The 16,730-nt window shown below is 35.7% G+C and overlaps 1 protein-coding gene across 13 annotated transcripts in view; it reads right to left on the reverse strand.

Annotated features, from left to right (window-relative positions):
* LOC111047600 (RNA-binding protein Nova-1) overlaps nt 1-16,730 on the reverse strand; it is a 135,218-nt gene that overhangs the window by 33,451 nt on the left and 85,037 nt on the right. For 9 of the 13 annotated variants that reach the window (XM_039426471.1, XM_039426469.1, XM_039426474.1 and 6 more), the window contains 2 exons: nt 9,965-10,117; nt 5,236-5,411 (listed from right to left, as the gene is read on the reverse strand). In XM_039426471.1, coding sequence (XP_039282405.1) covers nt 5,236-5,411; nt 9,965-10,117 — 329 coding nt within the window. The remainder of the gene's footprint in view (nt 1-5,235; nt 5,412-9,964; nt 10,118-16,730) is intronic. The other 4 variants (XM_039426472.1, XM_039426479.1, XM_039426480.1 and 1 more) reach the window with 1 other exon arrangement.

Genomic DNA, 16,730 nt, shown 5'->3' on the forward strand with positions numbered 1-16,730 from the left:
AGGTAAGGAAAGTATTGCTTTCCAAAAAAAATTAAGGTACCCCAATTTCTAAATTTTTATACGTTTCAAGGTCCCCTGAGTCCAAATAAGTGGTTTTGGGGTATTGGTCTGTATGTGTGTGTGTGTGTGTGTGTGTGTGTGTGTGTGTGTGTGTGTGTGTGTATGTGTACACGATATCTCATCTTCCCTTCAACGGAATGACTTGAAATTTGGAACTTAAGGTCCTTACAATATAAGGATCCGACACGAACAATTTCGATAAAATGCAATTCAAGATGGCGGCTAAAATGGAGAAAATGTTGTCAAAAACAGGGTTTTTCGCGATTTTTTCAAAAACGGCTCCAACGATTCTGATTGAATTCATACCTAAAATGATGTGCTCTTGATGTTATTGATGAGCTCTATCAACATTCAGATACAATTTAAACAAAAAATTTCGAGTGGAAAAGATTGAGCATGAAAATCTCTACAATTAATGACCTGCAACATTTTCACCTAAAATTGAAAATAAGCTCGAAATTCGAGAAAATGTGATTAGCCAATTACAAACTGTTGGCAACTGTTGATTCTATTAAATCATTCACTATGGAGAGATAGCAGACCTCGTATGTCTCCAGCATTATTGTCCTGTCACCAGCTGGCTCAGATCTTTGTTTATAAGTAGACTTGAGATGCGCGAGAACACTAGCGTCAGGTGATTAATTCTCATAACGGCAAGGAAAGTTGTGTGAGAGCGCCACACCAGATTTTTTATATATCCTACCCTCAAGTTGATTTCATATTCAATTTCAGCTATTGTCAAGTGTGATTGTGTAAATAATACCTGAAAATGACTTTTGAAACTAGTTATGTTGTGATAAAATAAAAGGGTACCTACTAGATATATTATATTTTGTTTCAATAATTTCACTATCCCTAAAAATGAAAGTGAGTATGTAAATTAATTTCTACATTATACTTGGAATAGTTCAAAGGTTTAGGAAGTAAAGGGCATTTTCTAAGAAAGTAGGTTCCAATTAAATTTAATCCTTAGTTGGAAAAAATCATTTGAAATTCAAACTGAATATCAATAAAGATAAGTAGGTCCTAACATAGAGAAACAATAGCGTAAGTAGATATCCCATGGTATAGGGTGTTTATGTCGCACTTCTACTGTTATCTCAAGCCGATAATCCACGTAGTTCTTTCCCGTGAAGCTATGTGACCCTGGTAGTCTCTCATATTGTGCTGTTCATACACTCTCACCCGGCCAAAACGGTAAAAATCGACAGTAATCGACAATAATCGGCTTGAGTTAACAGTAAAAGTTGCGACATAAACGCCCTAAGTAATCTCAAACCGATTACTGTTGATTATTGTCGAAGTTTACATTTTTGTTGGGGCGAGAGTGTATGAACGGCACAATATGAGAGACTACCAGTGTCACACAGCTTCACGGGAAAGAATTACATGAACTATCGGCTTGAGATAACAGTAGAAGTTGCGACATAAACGCCCTATACCATGGGATATCTACTTATGCTATTGTTTCTCTATGGCACTAAGAATGCAAATTTGACTGAATCTTTCAGCTATGACTAACCAAACTTATGCGACACGAACATGCGTATTTCAAGTTTCATTAGCTGATGCTATTATTATTATATTATGTATTTGTATTGAAACAAAAATAAGCATAGCATCAGCTGATGTAAAGTGAAATACGCGTGTTCGTGGCGCATAAGTCTGTACGCACCTTATGATTACCAATAACTAATTTTAAAAAAATCTGGTGTGGTACACTCACACAACTTTCCTTGCTCATATTTGAAACTACGATCAGACTTCTGTATATGTGTATATATAATTGTTTTCAGAGAACTTTTTCTTTGTGTGAATTGTGAAATTCGATGATTTTTTTTATTCGTCATTTCTTTAAAGTCGTAAAAACAGCTGTTCTACAGATGAAATATCTCGACTATGATGTGTTATTTTTATGGACTGCGCTACCTACCTACCTCATGCACGAGAAGGAGGTTACTAAGTCCATTTCTCAAGGATGGGGTGAACCCCCAATGGTTTCACAGAGAGGAGACTCATGCCAGTTGATAGAGCTGATAAATAACTATACAGGGTATGAATTTGAAAAAAATCGGTCAAGTTATATTTGAGAAAATCGTGAAAAACATGGTTTTTTAGTAATCATCTGCCATTTTTCTCAAGAATATTACAGAGCTCCTGCAATTTTCCCAGAAATTAGATTCATGTCAGTTGATAAGGCTTATGAATAGCTATCTATGGTATAAATTTGAAGAAAATCGTTGAAGCCGTTTTCGAGAAAGCCGTGAAAAACATGGTTTTTTAGTAATCATCTGCCATTTTTCTCAAGAATATTACAGAGCTCCTGCAATTTTCCCAGAAATGAGACTCATGTCAGTTGATAGGGCTTATAAATAGCTATCCATGGTATAAATTTGAAGAAAATCGTTAGAGCCGTTTTCGAGAAAAACGTGAAAAACATGGTTTTTTAGTAATTATCCGCCTTTTTTTCCGCCATCTTGAATTGAATTTAACTGAATTTCTTATTGTATAAGGACCTTAAGTTTAAAATTTCAAGTCAATCGGTTAATTAGGAATGGAGTTATCGTGTTCACAGACATACACAACACACACACACACAAACCAACACCCAAAAATCATGTTTTTGGACTCAGGGGACCTTGAAACGTATAGAAAACTTGAAATTAGGGTACCTTAATTTTTTTAGAAAGCAATACTTTCCTTACCTATGGTAATAGGGCAAGGAAAGTAGAAAACAGACCATATTGTTCTCAGAAGAGCAAGAAGCCCAATTTTGATGTGCCAAAACTCTTATTGATATGCGCTCTTATTTGATAAAATATATTTTGAAGAACAATATGTTTTTTTTTTAATAATTATTGTCAGAACAGAGTTCTAAGATTGAAAAACATTATACTATAGTGGTTTTTAAAAGTCTCTAACTTCAAAACTATTTTATAATTTATGACGACCTCAAAACTCAATTCTTTCATGAGCTAAATCAAAGTAAATCTAGACGAATATGTAACACACCTTTCATTTACATTTAGTGAAAAGAGATAGCTACATTCTGATAGTAACAATAATGAAAGGGACGACAATGCAAACAATTTTTTCTACTACTCATGTCAAGAACAAAGGTTAAAATGAACAAACTAAAAGAACAGTCGCTGGCTGAATAGAACACGAGGTCGTATATTAGAATTTCAATCATTGTATTGAATATTACAATGCTGCTACCACTTGTATAATTCATTTGCGACAATGAGTGGTCTATATTCAGGGAAACTGCTTACAATTCAAACACACATTTCAAGCATTATAAATATTCTTAAAACTAGAAGAATGGAAATAAAGAGTATTGTAGCAATAAACAAAATAATAAAACACATTTTTACACAGTCATTGCTTTCTTCAAAACAATACCGGTCGATACTCATTCAACCACTAATTTTAACAATAGATTTTGAAACTAGCACTATATTTTGCTAGTAATAATTTGAATGAACAATGCAAATTTTCGTGTGATTCACGCAAATGAATGAATTTGAGCCGGGGAGACTCAGCGATTGATTTGATTCATTGAGTGGCGATCTGATTGGTACGTGGACTTTCCTTAGGTGGACTTAGCTACGAACCCATCAAGTATGGACTTTACCACGAACCCAAATTTAATCGTGGACTTGTGACGACGAAGAAATGCCACCTGTACTCAACTTGTATCTGTTACAGCCAGTTACACACACATTGATTCTTGGACGTTCGATTTTTTGCCGTCCTTATAGATTCTATTAAATTAAACAGAAAATAAAATTAGTAGAATTGATGGTGATGTTGTGAAATCTCTCCATAATAAGAAAACAAAGATATTGTCAAATTTCACTAAAAATGTATTAAAAACTTTAAAACAGAACCATTTTTTTTTATTAAACAGAAAATGTTTGTCAAGTTCCGTTTAACCTTCCGGTAGTCGCGCCCTACTCAACCACACGAGCAGTCGCGTGTTGTAATTTTTACAACATCCAATTTTCCAAGTGTTATGTACTCTGTTTACTGTCAAAACATATTAATTAATAGTATATTTACTTTTCCATCTTCTTGGATTATTTAACGCCTATGAACATTTGAATGATTACCATTTCATAGCCCAATAAGGTACATCAAGCAAAGCCATTAATTCTATATTATTGAATCGTTTACAGTCTTTCCCTATCTTATGCACTGCTGCGACTAAATGGCACCTAAAGACTGAACCATTGCTCGGTTGATAATGCAACTCAGTGGAGTGATGGGAGGAAAGTTTTGGAATGCATAGGTGGACTCATTCACTGACACCACCCCATTTAATAGTTTTGTGCAGAAAAAAACTGACACTGTTGTACTTTTTATAACAGTGCGACTGCCGGAAGGTTAATCTGGTGGGATTCATATGAACGGCAGAAAATCTAACGTCCAAAAATCGATGTTGTTATAACTGACTTGAATGTAACATGACTGGCCAGATAACAATCTATAAACTTTACCAGATTAAAAGGAACTTGATGTGTTTATTATTTATTCATCTAATTTATTTATTTAATCATTCAGAATTACACAACTTACAGAAAAGTACCACAGGCTTATAAGCCCAAAACGGATCCAATTCCAATTTATACAACACTCCAAATGTAGCTAGGTTATGTGTCACTTAACATTCATCAATCACACACTCAATTTACAATTCAAAACACACAAAAATCATTTCTAAATAAAACAAAATTTGTTCAGACACATCATAAATTCATGTGTGTGTAACTGGGTTTACCGTGATTTGTATGGGTTACCTAACCTAACCTAAACCATCACTAACAGTAGCAGATACAGGTTGAGTACCGTACAGTTGCTATAGAAGTTCTTCGAAGTCAAGTCCACGATTCGTAGGACAGTCCACACTTGACGGGTTAGTTGCCAAGTCCACCTTAGGTAAGTCCACGCTCTGATTAGATTAATCGAACGAAGTGATCTGATAGTTAAATGCTGCTGATTGTGAATGATAAGTGGTGACCGGTGATATGACCATGACAATGTAAAAACCAACTGATAAGAATGCGAAAGAGAGAGAGAGAGATGATAGTAGTTAGTAGAGAGAGAGAGAGAGATGTTGATATATGCGGTGAGGCGGATGACATGACTTTTCTTTTTGAAAAAGAATGTCACCTGCTTGTCCCGCTCCGCTACCTTAACGTCCATGTCGGGACTGCTCTGCTTGCCGCCTCCTCCCGAGCCCCCGCCACCCGGCTCCGGCTTCTCGCGGATCTTCTCCATGATGAACATCAGCACCGCCATTATCGACATCATGCTGCCTGAGATCAGACATACGCGCTCTGTCGTGCCTAAAAATCACAAAACATCATTGAGTTAACTGGAGGTTGAGGTTGTAAATACATAAACTAAAACACTTCACTCACATGTGCCACTTTATAACAAATTAATAAAAACAATATTAAAATCTTGAAGTATTTCAAAAATAGAGGGTACTTCAAGATGTTTTTATTAAACAGAAACTAGTATCTCAAATTGTTTTATCAAGCCAGTTGCCAAGAATAACAACACATCATTGACTGTATTAGAGATTCATAATGGTGTAACAACCGAAACTAGTATCTCAAATTGTTTTAACAAGCTAGCTCTGTCGTGCCTAGAATTACAACAAATTGATGACTTTATTAAGTTGTGTCCACACTGGATGTTTGACATACATGTTCGGCAAACATGTTTGTTGAGGGGCTCAGGGACAAACATTTCAAAAAGTTTGCACAATCATTGTCCGTCAAACAAAAAATTACTGTATGAATTCAGGTCTACTTTCTTGTATTTATAAAATATAATGATAGTACCCTTTAAAATTAATAAAATAATAAAACAATAGCATTGTGTTGTGTTAGATTACAATTTTTGTATTCTTGTTTTATTATTTTATCAATTTTAAAGGGTAGGCCTTCTATAATTCTATTTTATAAATAAAAAAATCTGGTGTGGTCACTCACACAACTTTCCTTGCTCATTGAACTGGGAGCCTCATTCTTAAACGACAATAATTTAGAGAAATAACATAATGACAATTGGCGGCAACATAATTATTTGAAACTATGATCAGACTACTGTATGTGTGTATATAATTGTTTTCAGAGTACTTTTTCCTTTGTGTAAATTGTGAAATCCGATGATTTTTTAAAAGTCGTCAAAACAGCTGTTCTACAGATGGAATATCTCCACTATGTGTTATTTTTATAGACTGCTCTACCTACCTACCTCATGCACGAGAAGGAGGTTACAAAGTCCATTTCTCAAAGATAGGGTGAACCCCCCATCAGTTTCCCAGAAAGGAGACTCATGCCAGTTGATGGAGCTGCTAAATAACTATACAGAGTATGAATTTGAAATAAATCTATCGAGTACTTTTTGAGAAAATCGTGAAAAACATGGTTTTTCAGTAATTATCCGCCATTTTTCTCGAGAATATTACGCAGCTCCTGCAATTTTCCCAGAAATGAGACTCATGTCAGTTGATAGGGCTTATAAATAGCTATCCATGGTATAAATTTAAAGAAAATCGTTAGAGCCGTTTTTGAGAAAATCGTGAAAAACATGGGTTTTTAGTAATTATCCGCCATTTTTTCCGCCATCTTGAATTGAATTTTATTGAATTTCTTATTGTTTGGTCCTCATGGTATAAGGACCTTAAGTTTAAAATTTCAAGTCAATCGGTTAATTAGGAATGGAGTTATCGTGTTCACAGACATACACACACACACACACACATATACACACACACAGACCAACACCCAAAAATCATGTTTTTGGACTCAGGGGACCTTGAAACGTATAGAAAACTTGAAATTGGGGTACCTTAATTTTTTTTGGAAAGCAATACTTTCCTTACCTAAGGTAGTAGGGCAAGGAAAGTAATACTGTTTTTCCAATCATTTTCAGTGTTTGCTGTAAAACATAAAAACCTGTAGGCCTACTCCTCACTTACAGATATTTTGTTTGGTGACGCGTTCACTCTGGCCACGGGCAAACATTTTTTGTTAAACATAATAAAATTTGCCCAAATTGTTTCAACAAACATGTTTGTCGAACACTTGTTCAGTGTGGACACGGGTTTAGAGATCTGTAATCGTTTAGCGATCGAAACTAGTAGGCTATCTCAAACAGGAAAAATAAAATGACATCTTACTAAGATATACTACCATAGAGAAAATATAGCATAAGAAGATATCCCATGTTATAGGGCGTTTATTTTTCAAATTTCTCAAGCTGATAGTCCGAGTAGTTTTTGTCGTGAAGTTATGTGATGCTGGTAGTCTCTCGAACTGTGCCGTTCCATTCTCATAATAGAGATATTTGAGAACATAAATAGAGATAATAGAGATCATTTTGGTTGAGAAATCATGGAGAAAAAGCTCATAACATAATTACCAAATTGGGCCAAATAAGTAGCGAGAATAAAACAGGTAATCAGGGATCGTAGTATGAATAATTATATATATTCAATCAGATTGCAGATACAAACTTGAAATACTGAACTTAAACTTTAAATGCCACTACAGTACTCAAGTATTGCAGTACAGTACAAATTGAGTATAAGTTGAAAGCACACGAACACAGATTAAATCGTTGATAACACTTTAAACATGCTTATTGCATGTTTAAATAAACGATTTCAAGAGGAGCGCATTGAGCATGCAAATTAGCAAGTGCTAATTGGAAGTTTTATTAATGTTGATGAGTTCCCTTTTCAACTCACCGGTTAATCAACCGAATCAAGAGAATTCAACAGTTTCAGCTTGATTATCCACTGGATAATTTCAATTATAACCTACACACCTGAAGACCTCAAAGAAAGTCATGGAGAACACTCAGGGATATCGCTTTTGCAGTTGACAGTAAAGAAAATTAACATGGAAAGGAGGAAAGCAATTCGAGTAGGTGTCATAATTTCAAGATGAAGTTCTTCTTCCTTTGTTGCTAACAAGAAATTCAAGGAATAGGAAATTACTCCTAAGGGAATCATGTAACTGGATATTTTCACCACAAAGGAGATGCAAATTTGTTATGAAGCTCAAGTAATGTGCCTTTCAAAGAAACTTTCCTCCTCAATTCCGCAAAGTATAAGATTAATGATGAATCTGGAAATTTCGTCAAATGGGAAATATTGTAGGTCTCTTGAAGGCGAGGCTACACGAGCGTTTTTCAGACGTAGTCGGCAGGGCAGAAAGCTCTTCGATTGGCCAATCAGCCAGCTTCCCGAATCAGCTGATTCCCCAACGCCAACCCAATCAGCCAATCGGAGAGCTTCTTCCCTGCTGACTAGTCTGAAAAACGCTCCTATGGCCTCGCAAGGATATATAAGGATATATCCTTATATATAAGGATGTATAAGGATACAGAGTGTTTCAGAGAAACAGGAAATTTTGAAAGTTGAATAATTACAAGTAAAACAAATCTTTAAATGAAGTTTTTCATATTATCCAATAGTAAAAATAATGCCATTTTAGAATAAATAATACCGTAACATTTATTTTTTGAAGATGACATCTTGCAGATGAATTCCTTTTCTACGCAAACAGTCCTGTAGTCTCTTCATCACATTGTCCATGGTTTGACGTAACATTACAACTGGAATTTGAAATCGCTTCTCAATCTTGGCTTTCAATTCTTCCGTTGTTGTAGAATTGAAAGCCAAGATTCGAGAAGCGATTTCAAATTCCAGTTGTAATGTTACGTCAAACCATGGACAATGTGATGAAGTGACTACAGGACTGTTTGCGTAGAAAAGGAATACACCTGCAAGATGTCATCTTCAAAAAATAAATGTTACGGTATTATTTATTCTAAAATGGCATTATTTTTACTATTGAATGATATTAAAAACTTCATTTAAAGATTTGTTTTACTTGAAATTATTCAACTTTCAAAATTTTCCGTTTCTCTGAAACACCCTGTACATGTATTTAGGCATAAAGTAAAAAAATATTTCTGTAATTTCTGATCTAGGTAACTCTTTCTATAGTATGTGGCTAATATCTGACATGATATTCAAATTGGACAAAATTACTTTTTTTGAAAATATGTTTTTCACATTGTTATACTTCCCATCATGTTATTCAAACATGATATTTCAACAATGTTACAAAACTGGAATGGAAGACTTTCTGTATTTTTGTGGGATTAGAAGTTTCCAGAGCATGATCAAAAATAAATTGCTTTCTGCTATATTAGGGTGGCCACTAACGACCGAACAAATCAGTAGAACACACATGTTGTCATACGAAAAATCTTCGAATTTTTGTTGTTAATTTTTTCTTCGCTGCTCTATTTGAAGTTGAATTTTTTTTTAATAAATTGTAATATATTCTTGTGTAAAATTAAATTATAATTTTCAATTTTCCAGTAGTTTATTGTAATTGGTTGTTCATTTTATTTTAGACGCTGCTGTCAAACACCTGTTGTTCAAAGCCTTTCGCTGATGACACAACATGCATGACGAGCATGCATGTACACACATGTTCAACACACTTGTCCTGTTGTTGGTGGCCATGCTTATATTTTCTTACCTAATAACCAGCTAATCACTAATACCATTAGTTGGTATTTCAACATGCAATAGACCCCTGATAGTAGGTAGCCAGGAGAGCAATTTATTGGATTTTTATTTGAAATTGCTAGCATTTTTAGTGCAGGGTAGAAGTCGTTGATTTTGGACATTTTGAGAATACAAACTAATATTTTCGTAATTTCCTATTCTAGTAACCAGTTGACTACTAATATCATTCGTTAGTACTGTATTTTTACATGAAATAGGCCCCTGATAGTATGTAAACAGGTGAATAATTTATTGAATTTTTATTGGAAATAGATAGAATTTGTAGAGAATAATTACCAGGATAGAAGTCGTTGGCTTTGGACATTTTCACCTTGGCCTTGGTGTCCTTCTGGAGCTGGGCGATGGTCTCCCCTCCCTTGCCGATGATGGCCCCTGATGCCACATTCGGCACCAGGATTTTGAAGTGGTAGACTGTCAAATCATCATCGCCTGCAATCAAAACAATAACTCACATTATTCTATGCATTCGATATTTGGCCAAATTCTCATTTGTACAAGAGTGGAAGCCTGTAGTTAGAATTGAATAACTTCCTTTATTTCTTCTGTAATCAGAGCATTATTATAAATAGAAATACAATAAAATAACTCAAAATTATTCTATGCATTCGACAATTGGCAAAATGATCATTTGTACAAAGGTGAAAGCCTGTGATTAGAACAATAACAAAGAACAATACAATACAATCACTCATATTGTTTGAAGCATTCAACACTTGGCAAAAAGATTATTTTACAAGGGTGAAAAGGGTGCAATAAATTGTATACTTTAATGATTTCATAATAAATTTACATAATTAAGATGAAATATTTTGTTAATTATTCATTGATTTTACATTGTTAAAAGACGATCTGGCAACAGAGCAAAGCGAGAAAGAGATAGCGCTATCCGCTTTGTTGAATGAAAAACAATGATAGCAATACCATTGCTAATCAAACACTGCCATTATAACATGGACCTCACTATAGCCAAACATAATATTTTGTATTACGGTAGTCGCAACATATCACTAAAAATTATCAGCCACTTATGAACAGTTAGACAGAATTGCGTTTATTTGAGGAATGTCCTTCGTTAAAGTTTATTTATAGACACATGGACTACAAGATAAATAATTTTGTCCTATAAAGTGTGATACCATGTCGCCACCGATTTATTTGACATCACAGTTGCTATCACATAGGCCAGTAGGTCAGGATTGTGTGATATTTATTTATTGGGAGAACATTGTTGCGTGCGAAAGTGTATGTATGTTGTGCGTAGATGTGCATGCGCACTAGACCTTGTCGAAACCGGTTATTGGAACCACTAGAGGACCTTGATGGATTCCTCAGGCTCGGCTCCACTCCCCAAGGTCGACTGAGCAGATAAAACTGATACATGCATGCACTTTCCCTTTCTAATCCATCTCTTCTCTTTCAATTGCACAATCGGCTCTATTCTACTTTCTTGCAATCCTATCCTATCACAACATGCTATCAATGACAACATGACAAGCGCCTTCTTCCGAAAACCGGTCGCATTAGATTACAGGTCAAGGTTCAATATGGAGGCTTCCTAGTCACTCTACTGTCTACTCCACACTGAATTTCAAAAACAGGAACTGAACACAGACGATTTACAAGTTCGCAGCGTATAATTGGCCTATTAAAACGTTGAGCCGATCCATTCAGGACTCACCTTCCAAGATTGATTTCATTGCACAGCTCGAATAGGCAAATTCGTGCTCCATTAAATTTTTGGCTCTCGTCGAATTCTCAAAATATAATTTCACTTCAGCTGTCGCAGCAAACTGCAGCGAATACATTGAACCTTCCAACTTTCCAACTAATAATTCAATATCTCGGTTGCACAAAAGCCTGCTAATTTTAACCGTGATTAAGTACCACGAGAACCAATCAGGGAAGTCTTCTCTTCAAAAAAAACTTCTCTGATTGGTTGTCGTGGTATTTATTATATACCACGAGAACCATTCAGTGAAGGCTTCTCTTCAAAAAAAACTTCTCTGATTGGTTGTCGTAGCATTTAATGTTGATTAAAATTTAACAAGCTTCTGTGCAACCAGGCCTTCGATTCGTAACATACTCATTGATAATTAACGAATTCTCGAACGCTACACATCCTATTGATAATAATTCAAATACTTCTACGAGCATCACTACAGCTGTTATCAAACCAATTATTCAATAGGAATCAACTGAACTTCACAGTTGAAATTACAAATAAAGAACATTCAAACTGAATCCGAATCATCAAGTGAAGGACACATAAAAATCTAACCTATTATTGAACATCTAAAAGATGATTCAGAGTGATTTCATTTCTCAGGAATACTACAAACTGAACAAGTGATGAATTGCCACATAAAACATGCCATCATCAATGCAGAATATTTTTTTTTTTTGATACAATTACAAATCATATTATGAATATGATCGGGATAGAACAACAGGCATAGTCCAAAACTATTCTGTTCCCAAATTTTGATAAATAATAAAATGTTCGAAAAAATAGGTTATATTCTTACTGAGGAAAGTTAAAGTTCAAATTAGGGGTGAGGAAAGGTATTGAAGCGTATTGTGAGGGGGCTGAACGGTAACAATAACAGTAATAGAACAAAGGTTACAGATCAAGGTAAGAGAAAGAGATACATAGAGGGAGAGATCAATTTCAAGCATTGCATAACAACATCATAGAAGTTCTGACTATGAGAGAGATATTCTGTCATGAGAGACAAGGAGCCTATCCTTAAAACTTCAAGACAATAATCTGACAAAAAATACTTGACAAATTCATGATGAAGAATAGTATTATCAATATATTGGTTTACATATATATATTTTTAATTTTAAAACAGTTGTTGAACCAGACTGTAATATTTCTGATGATAAAACATTACTCGCACTATCCATCTCATTGATACTTGAATTTCTTCATCCATTAATAGCTGCTATATTATGTTCATCAAGCTTTAACACTAGAATGACGAATTACAGACTATATTATTTCATTATCATATTTTTCACAATTATTATAGTCTGCAAGTCGTCATTCTAGTGTTAAAAGTTGACTCAATGATACCACCTAGAGGTAGATATACCACCTAGAGGTATGATAAATAAAATGATACCTAAGGTTGTTACAATTAATTAATTAATGACTATATAAAATGCTAAGTCCCGACAGACTGAAATCACACCACAGCCCAAACTACTGAGCCTAAACACTTGAAATTTTGCACAATTGTTTATGGTAGCCTCAAGACATCCACTAAGAAAGGATTTTCAGAAATTTGCCCCCCTGAGGGAGCTGGGGCCCCCCAAAAAATGTGTACTTTTTAACCGCTCATTGCACAGCAAAGCCATGAGGAACTTTTTTGTTCAGCTACGAAAAAAATTAGATCTATGCAGAAAACTTCCAATCAGGAGATGGCATTTTTCGAAAATTATCATGTAAAATCACACTACAGCTCAAACTAATTTGGCCTACAGACTTAAAACTTTGCACAAATATTCTTCAAACATGCTAGACGCGCACTAAGAACGGATTTTGAGATATTTTGCCTCTAAGGGTTTCAAAGGATGAAAAAGGATCCTATTAAGTAAGCTTACGAACATGGTAAGGTGAACGCCATATGGAACTGAGATAATTGACACATGATATTCTAACATATGTTGGAATCATTTGAAAGCTTAAAATAATCTTATCAATCAGCTGATCGAATTAATTTTGCATTGATCGAGAGCGCGAGATTGTTTATTATATTTATGATAATATTAATGATATTTTAGAGAAATGAAGTCGATGAAACATTATATAAAACCAGCGCAATTATTGGCGTCTTTAAATAAACCGGTCTGGATTATAGCAAAAGTGTGCAGCTCAGTGTTGAACATGGGATGATCCCCTTCCACAATATCGGAGCTTGGCAGAACTAGTCCTGTCCTCCCTGTCCTTGTAACCTGTAATCTGATTTGCCAGCAGAGGTGGATTTTCTTCTTGCCACTTCTCCGATTCCTCCGTCCTAGACTTTTTTTTCCATCACACATTTTTCTCGTTCGCCTTCTGTTTACGAGAGAATGATTCCAGTCTTTAAGCTGAAAGCCCGTCACTCAGTTTAGTTTGTCGATTCCTTCACAACTCACAACTGGAGTGCATCAGTTCCACAAGTTTTCAGTTCGTCTAGTACAATTTTGACCAGTCCTTGAGATACAGAAAGAAGTGGGAAGTTGAGACATGCATAACGTCAAGTTTTCAGTTCGTCTAGTAAAATTTTGACCAGTCCTTGAGATACAGAAAGAAGTGGAGAGTTGAGACATGCATAACGTCAAGTTTTCAGTTCGTCTAGTACTATTTTGACAGTCCTTGAGACACCGAAAGATGTGAGAAGTTGAGACATGCATAACGTCAAGTTTTCAGTTCATCTAGTAAAATTTTGACCAGTCCTTGAGATACAGAAAGAAGTAAGAAGTTGAGACATGCATAACGTCAAGTTTTCAGTTCGTCTAGTACAATTTGAACCAGTCCTTGAAATACAGAAAGAAGTGGGAAGTTGAGACATGCATAACGTCAAGTTTTCAGTTCGTCTAGTACAATTTGAACCAGTCCTTGAAATACAGAAAGAAGTGAGAAGTTGAGACATGCATAACGACAAGTTTTCAGTTCATCTAGTAAAATTTTAACAGTCCTTGAGATACAGAAAGAAGTGGGAAGTTGTGACATGCATAACGTCAAGTTTTCAGTTCGTCTAGTACTATTTTGACAGTCCTTGAAACACTGAAAGAGGTGGGAAGTGGAGGCATACAGTACGTCAAATATTCATGGCGTTGAATTCTCGTTGCAGGGTGACACAATGTCAGCTACAATAGTTAGGGATTGGGGAGAAATTATTGACCGAGCGAAGTGAGGTCTAAGATTCAAGTCGACGGTTTGGCATTTCTCTTAAAGTTTGAATGTTTATATGTTGCGCATTTACGGCGAAACGCGGTAATAGATTTTCATGAAATTTGACATAAAGGAGCTGGAAATAAAATATAGGAAATAAAATCAATGTTGTCACACGTTTGACATGTTAAAACAGATATCTAATATGATTTCAGGGCGTAGGTTAGACAACAAAACTAACTTATGCTCAAATCCGACTCAAATAAAAGACTGGCTCTGTTTTATACTGTATTGTGTAGTTCCAATAATATTATTATTATAAGCGTATGGCTTTCAGTGGTGGGGAGACCCAAGGGTAGATCCACCTCGCCGTATATAGTCCAAAGTTCCCCAATGAGTAAAATTGGGAATAATAATAAAAGGTTTGTTGACCGAGCGAAGTGAGGTCTAAGATTCAAGTCGACGGTTGGCATTTCTCTTAATGTTCAAATGTTTGAATGTTTAAATGTTGCGCATTTACGGCGAAACGCGGTAATAGATTTTCATGAAATTTGACAGGTATGTTCCTTTTTTTATTGCGCGTCGACGTATATACAAGGTTTTTGGAAATTTTGCATTTCAAGGATAATATAAAATGAAAAAGGAGCCTCCTTCATACGCCAATATTAGAGTAAAAATCAGACTATAGAATTATTCATCATAAATCAGCTGACAAGTGATTACATAGATGTGTGGAGAAGCCAGTCTATTGCTGTATTTCCATAAGGTCTATAGTTTCAATCAGGTACTTGTGGATGAGAATACTGCGTGAGGTCTACTGTTCACAGAACTACTAGTTAGAAACGTCATACATCATACATCATACATCATCTGACAAGTGATTACACAGATGTGTGGAGAAGCCAGCCTATTGCTGTATTTCCATAAGGTCTATAGTTTCAATCAGGTACTTGTGGATGAGAAAACTGCGTGAGGTCTACTGTTCACAGAACTACTAGTATAAAAAAGGAAAGAATTGGCTTATACGGTGTCGTCCGATGAGCGATCGGGGATAATAATTTATTATTCATCATACATCATCTGACAAGTGATTACACAGATGTGTGGAGAAGCCAGCCTATTGCTGTATTTCCATAAGGTCTATAGTTTCAATCAGGTACTTGTGGATGAGAAAACTGCGTGAGGTCTACTGTTCACAGAACTACTAGTATAAAAAAGGAAAGAATTGGCTTATACGGTGTCGTCCGATGAGCGATTTCCGATGAGCGATCGGGGAAAAGATAGTCCACTGAGCGATCCATTGTTCATAACATCAATAAGGATAGGCAGACGCTATGAATGGGAGGACTTAGGTGTCATTAATCATCAGGGACGGTGACGGAGGAAGGCCACAAGCGTATGTGTATAATCTGATGATTGAATCTGTACCTACCACCACCCATAAAAATGAATCATTTGTTGAAGAATAATTCATTGTATCCAATAAGCAATATTTTAACTGTTAAAAATTCGATTTGGGTGTTATCAATTCATCAAGTTTTTAAGAAAACTCAGGAACAATGGATCGCTCAGTGGCCTGCTAACCCTCAAAATCGCTCATCGGACTTAACCGGCTTATACACGTACGCGATAGGAAATTCACGAATGACGCATCATCACGTCTCAATTACTGGACTGATTAACTTGGAATTTTGCATATTGATTCTTAATTTACCGAGGATGGTTATAGACCTATTTTAAATTCTTCAAGATTTCAGTAGGTCAAGTTTCTAATCATACCTTTGCGGAGCACGGGTTACGTGCTAGTTTTATAATAAAACTAGCCGTCAGGCTCGCTTCGCTCGCCATATCCGTCTAGCCAGGGGGCTCCGCCCCCTGGACCCCAGACTGGATCGTCCAGGAATGAGATCAGCAGGCTCGCTTCGCTCGCCTGCATTTTTCATTTGGGCATTTTTATCATATGTTAGGACAATCCAGTCGGGGGTCCAAACTAAACGGCTGGCTAAACGGCTGGCTAAACGGATATGGCGAGCGAAGCGAGCCTGACCGCTAGTAACATAATATTCCCAGGATTGAAGTAGCAGTGCCCAATCAATTTTTCCGCGATAAATGCATTTAAATCTTCAACTTGGAGCCAACCTAACAAAGTCAACTCAACTT

This window comes from Nilaparvata lugens, chromosome 4 (assembly GCF_014356525.2).
Source record: "Nilaparvata lugens isolate BPH chromosome 4, ASM1435652v1, whole genome shotgun sequence".
Taxonomy (NCBI): domain Eukaryota; kingdom Metazoa; phylum Arthropoda; class Insecta; order Hemiptera; family Delphacidae; genus Nilaparvata; species Nilaparvata lugens.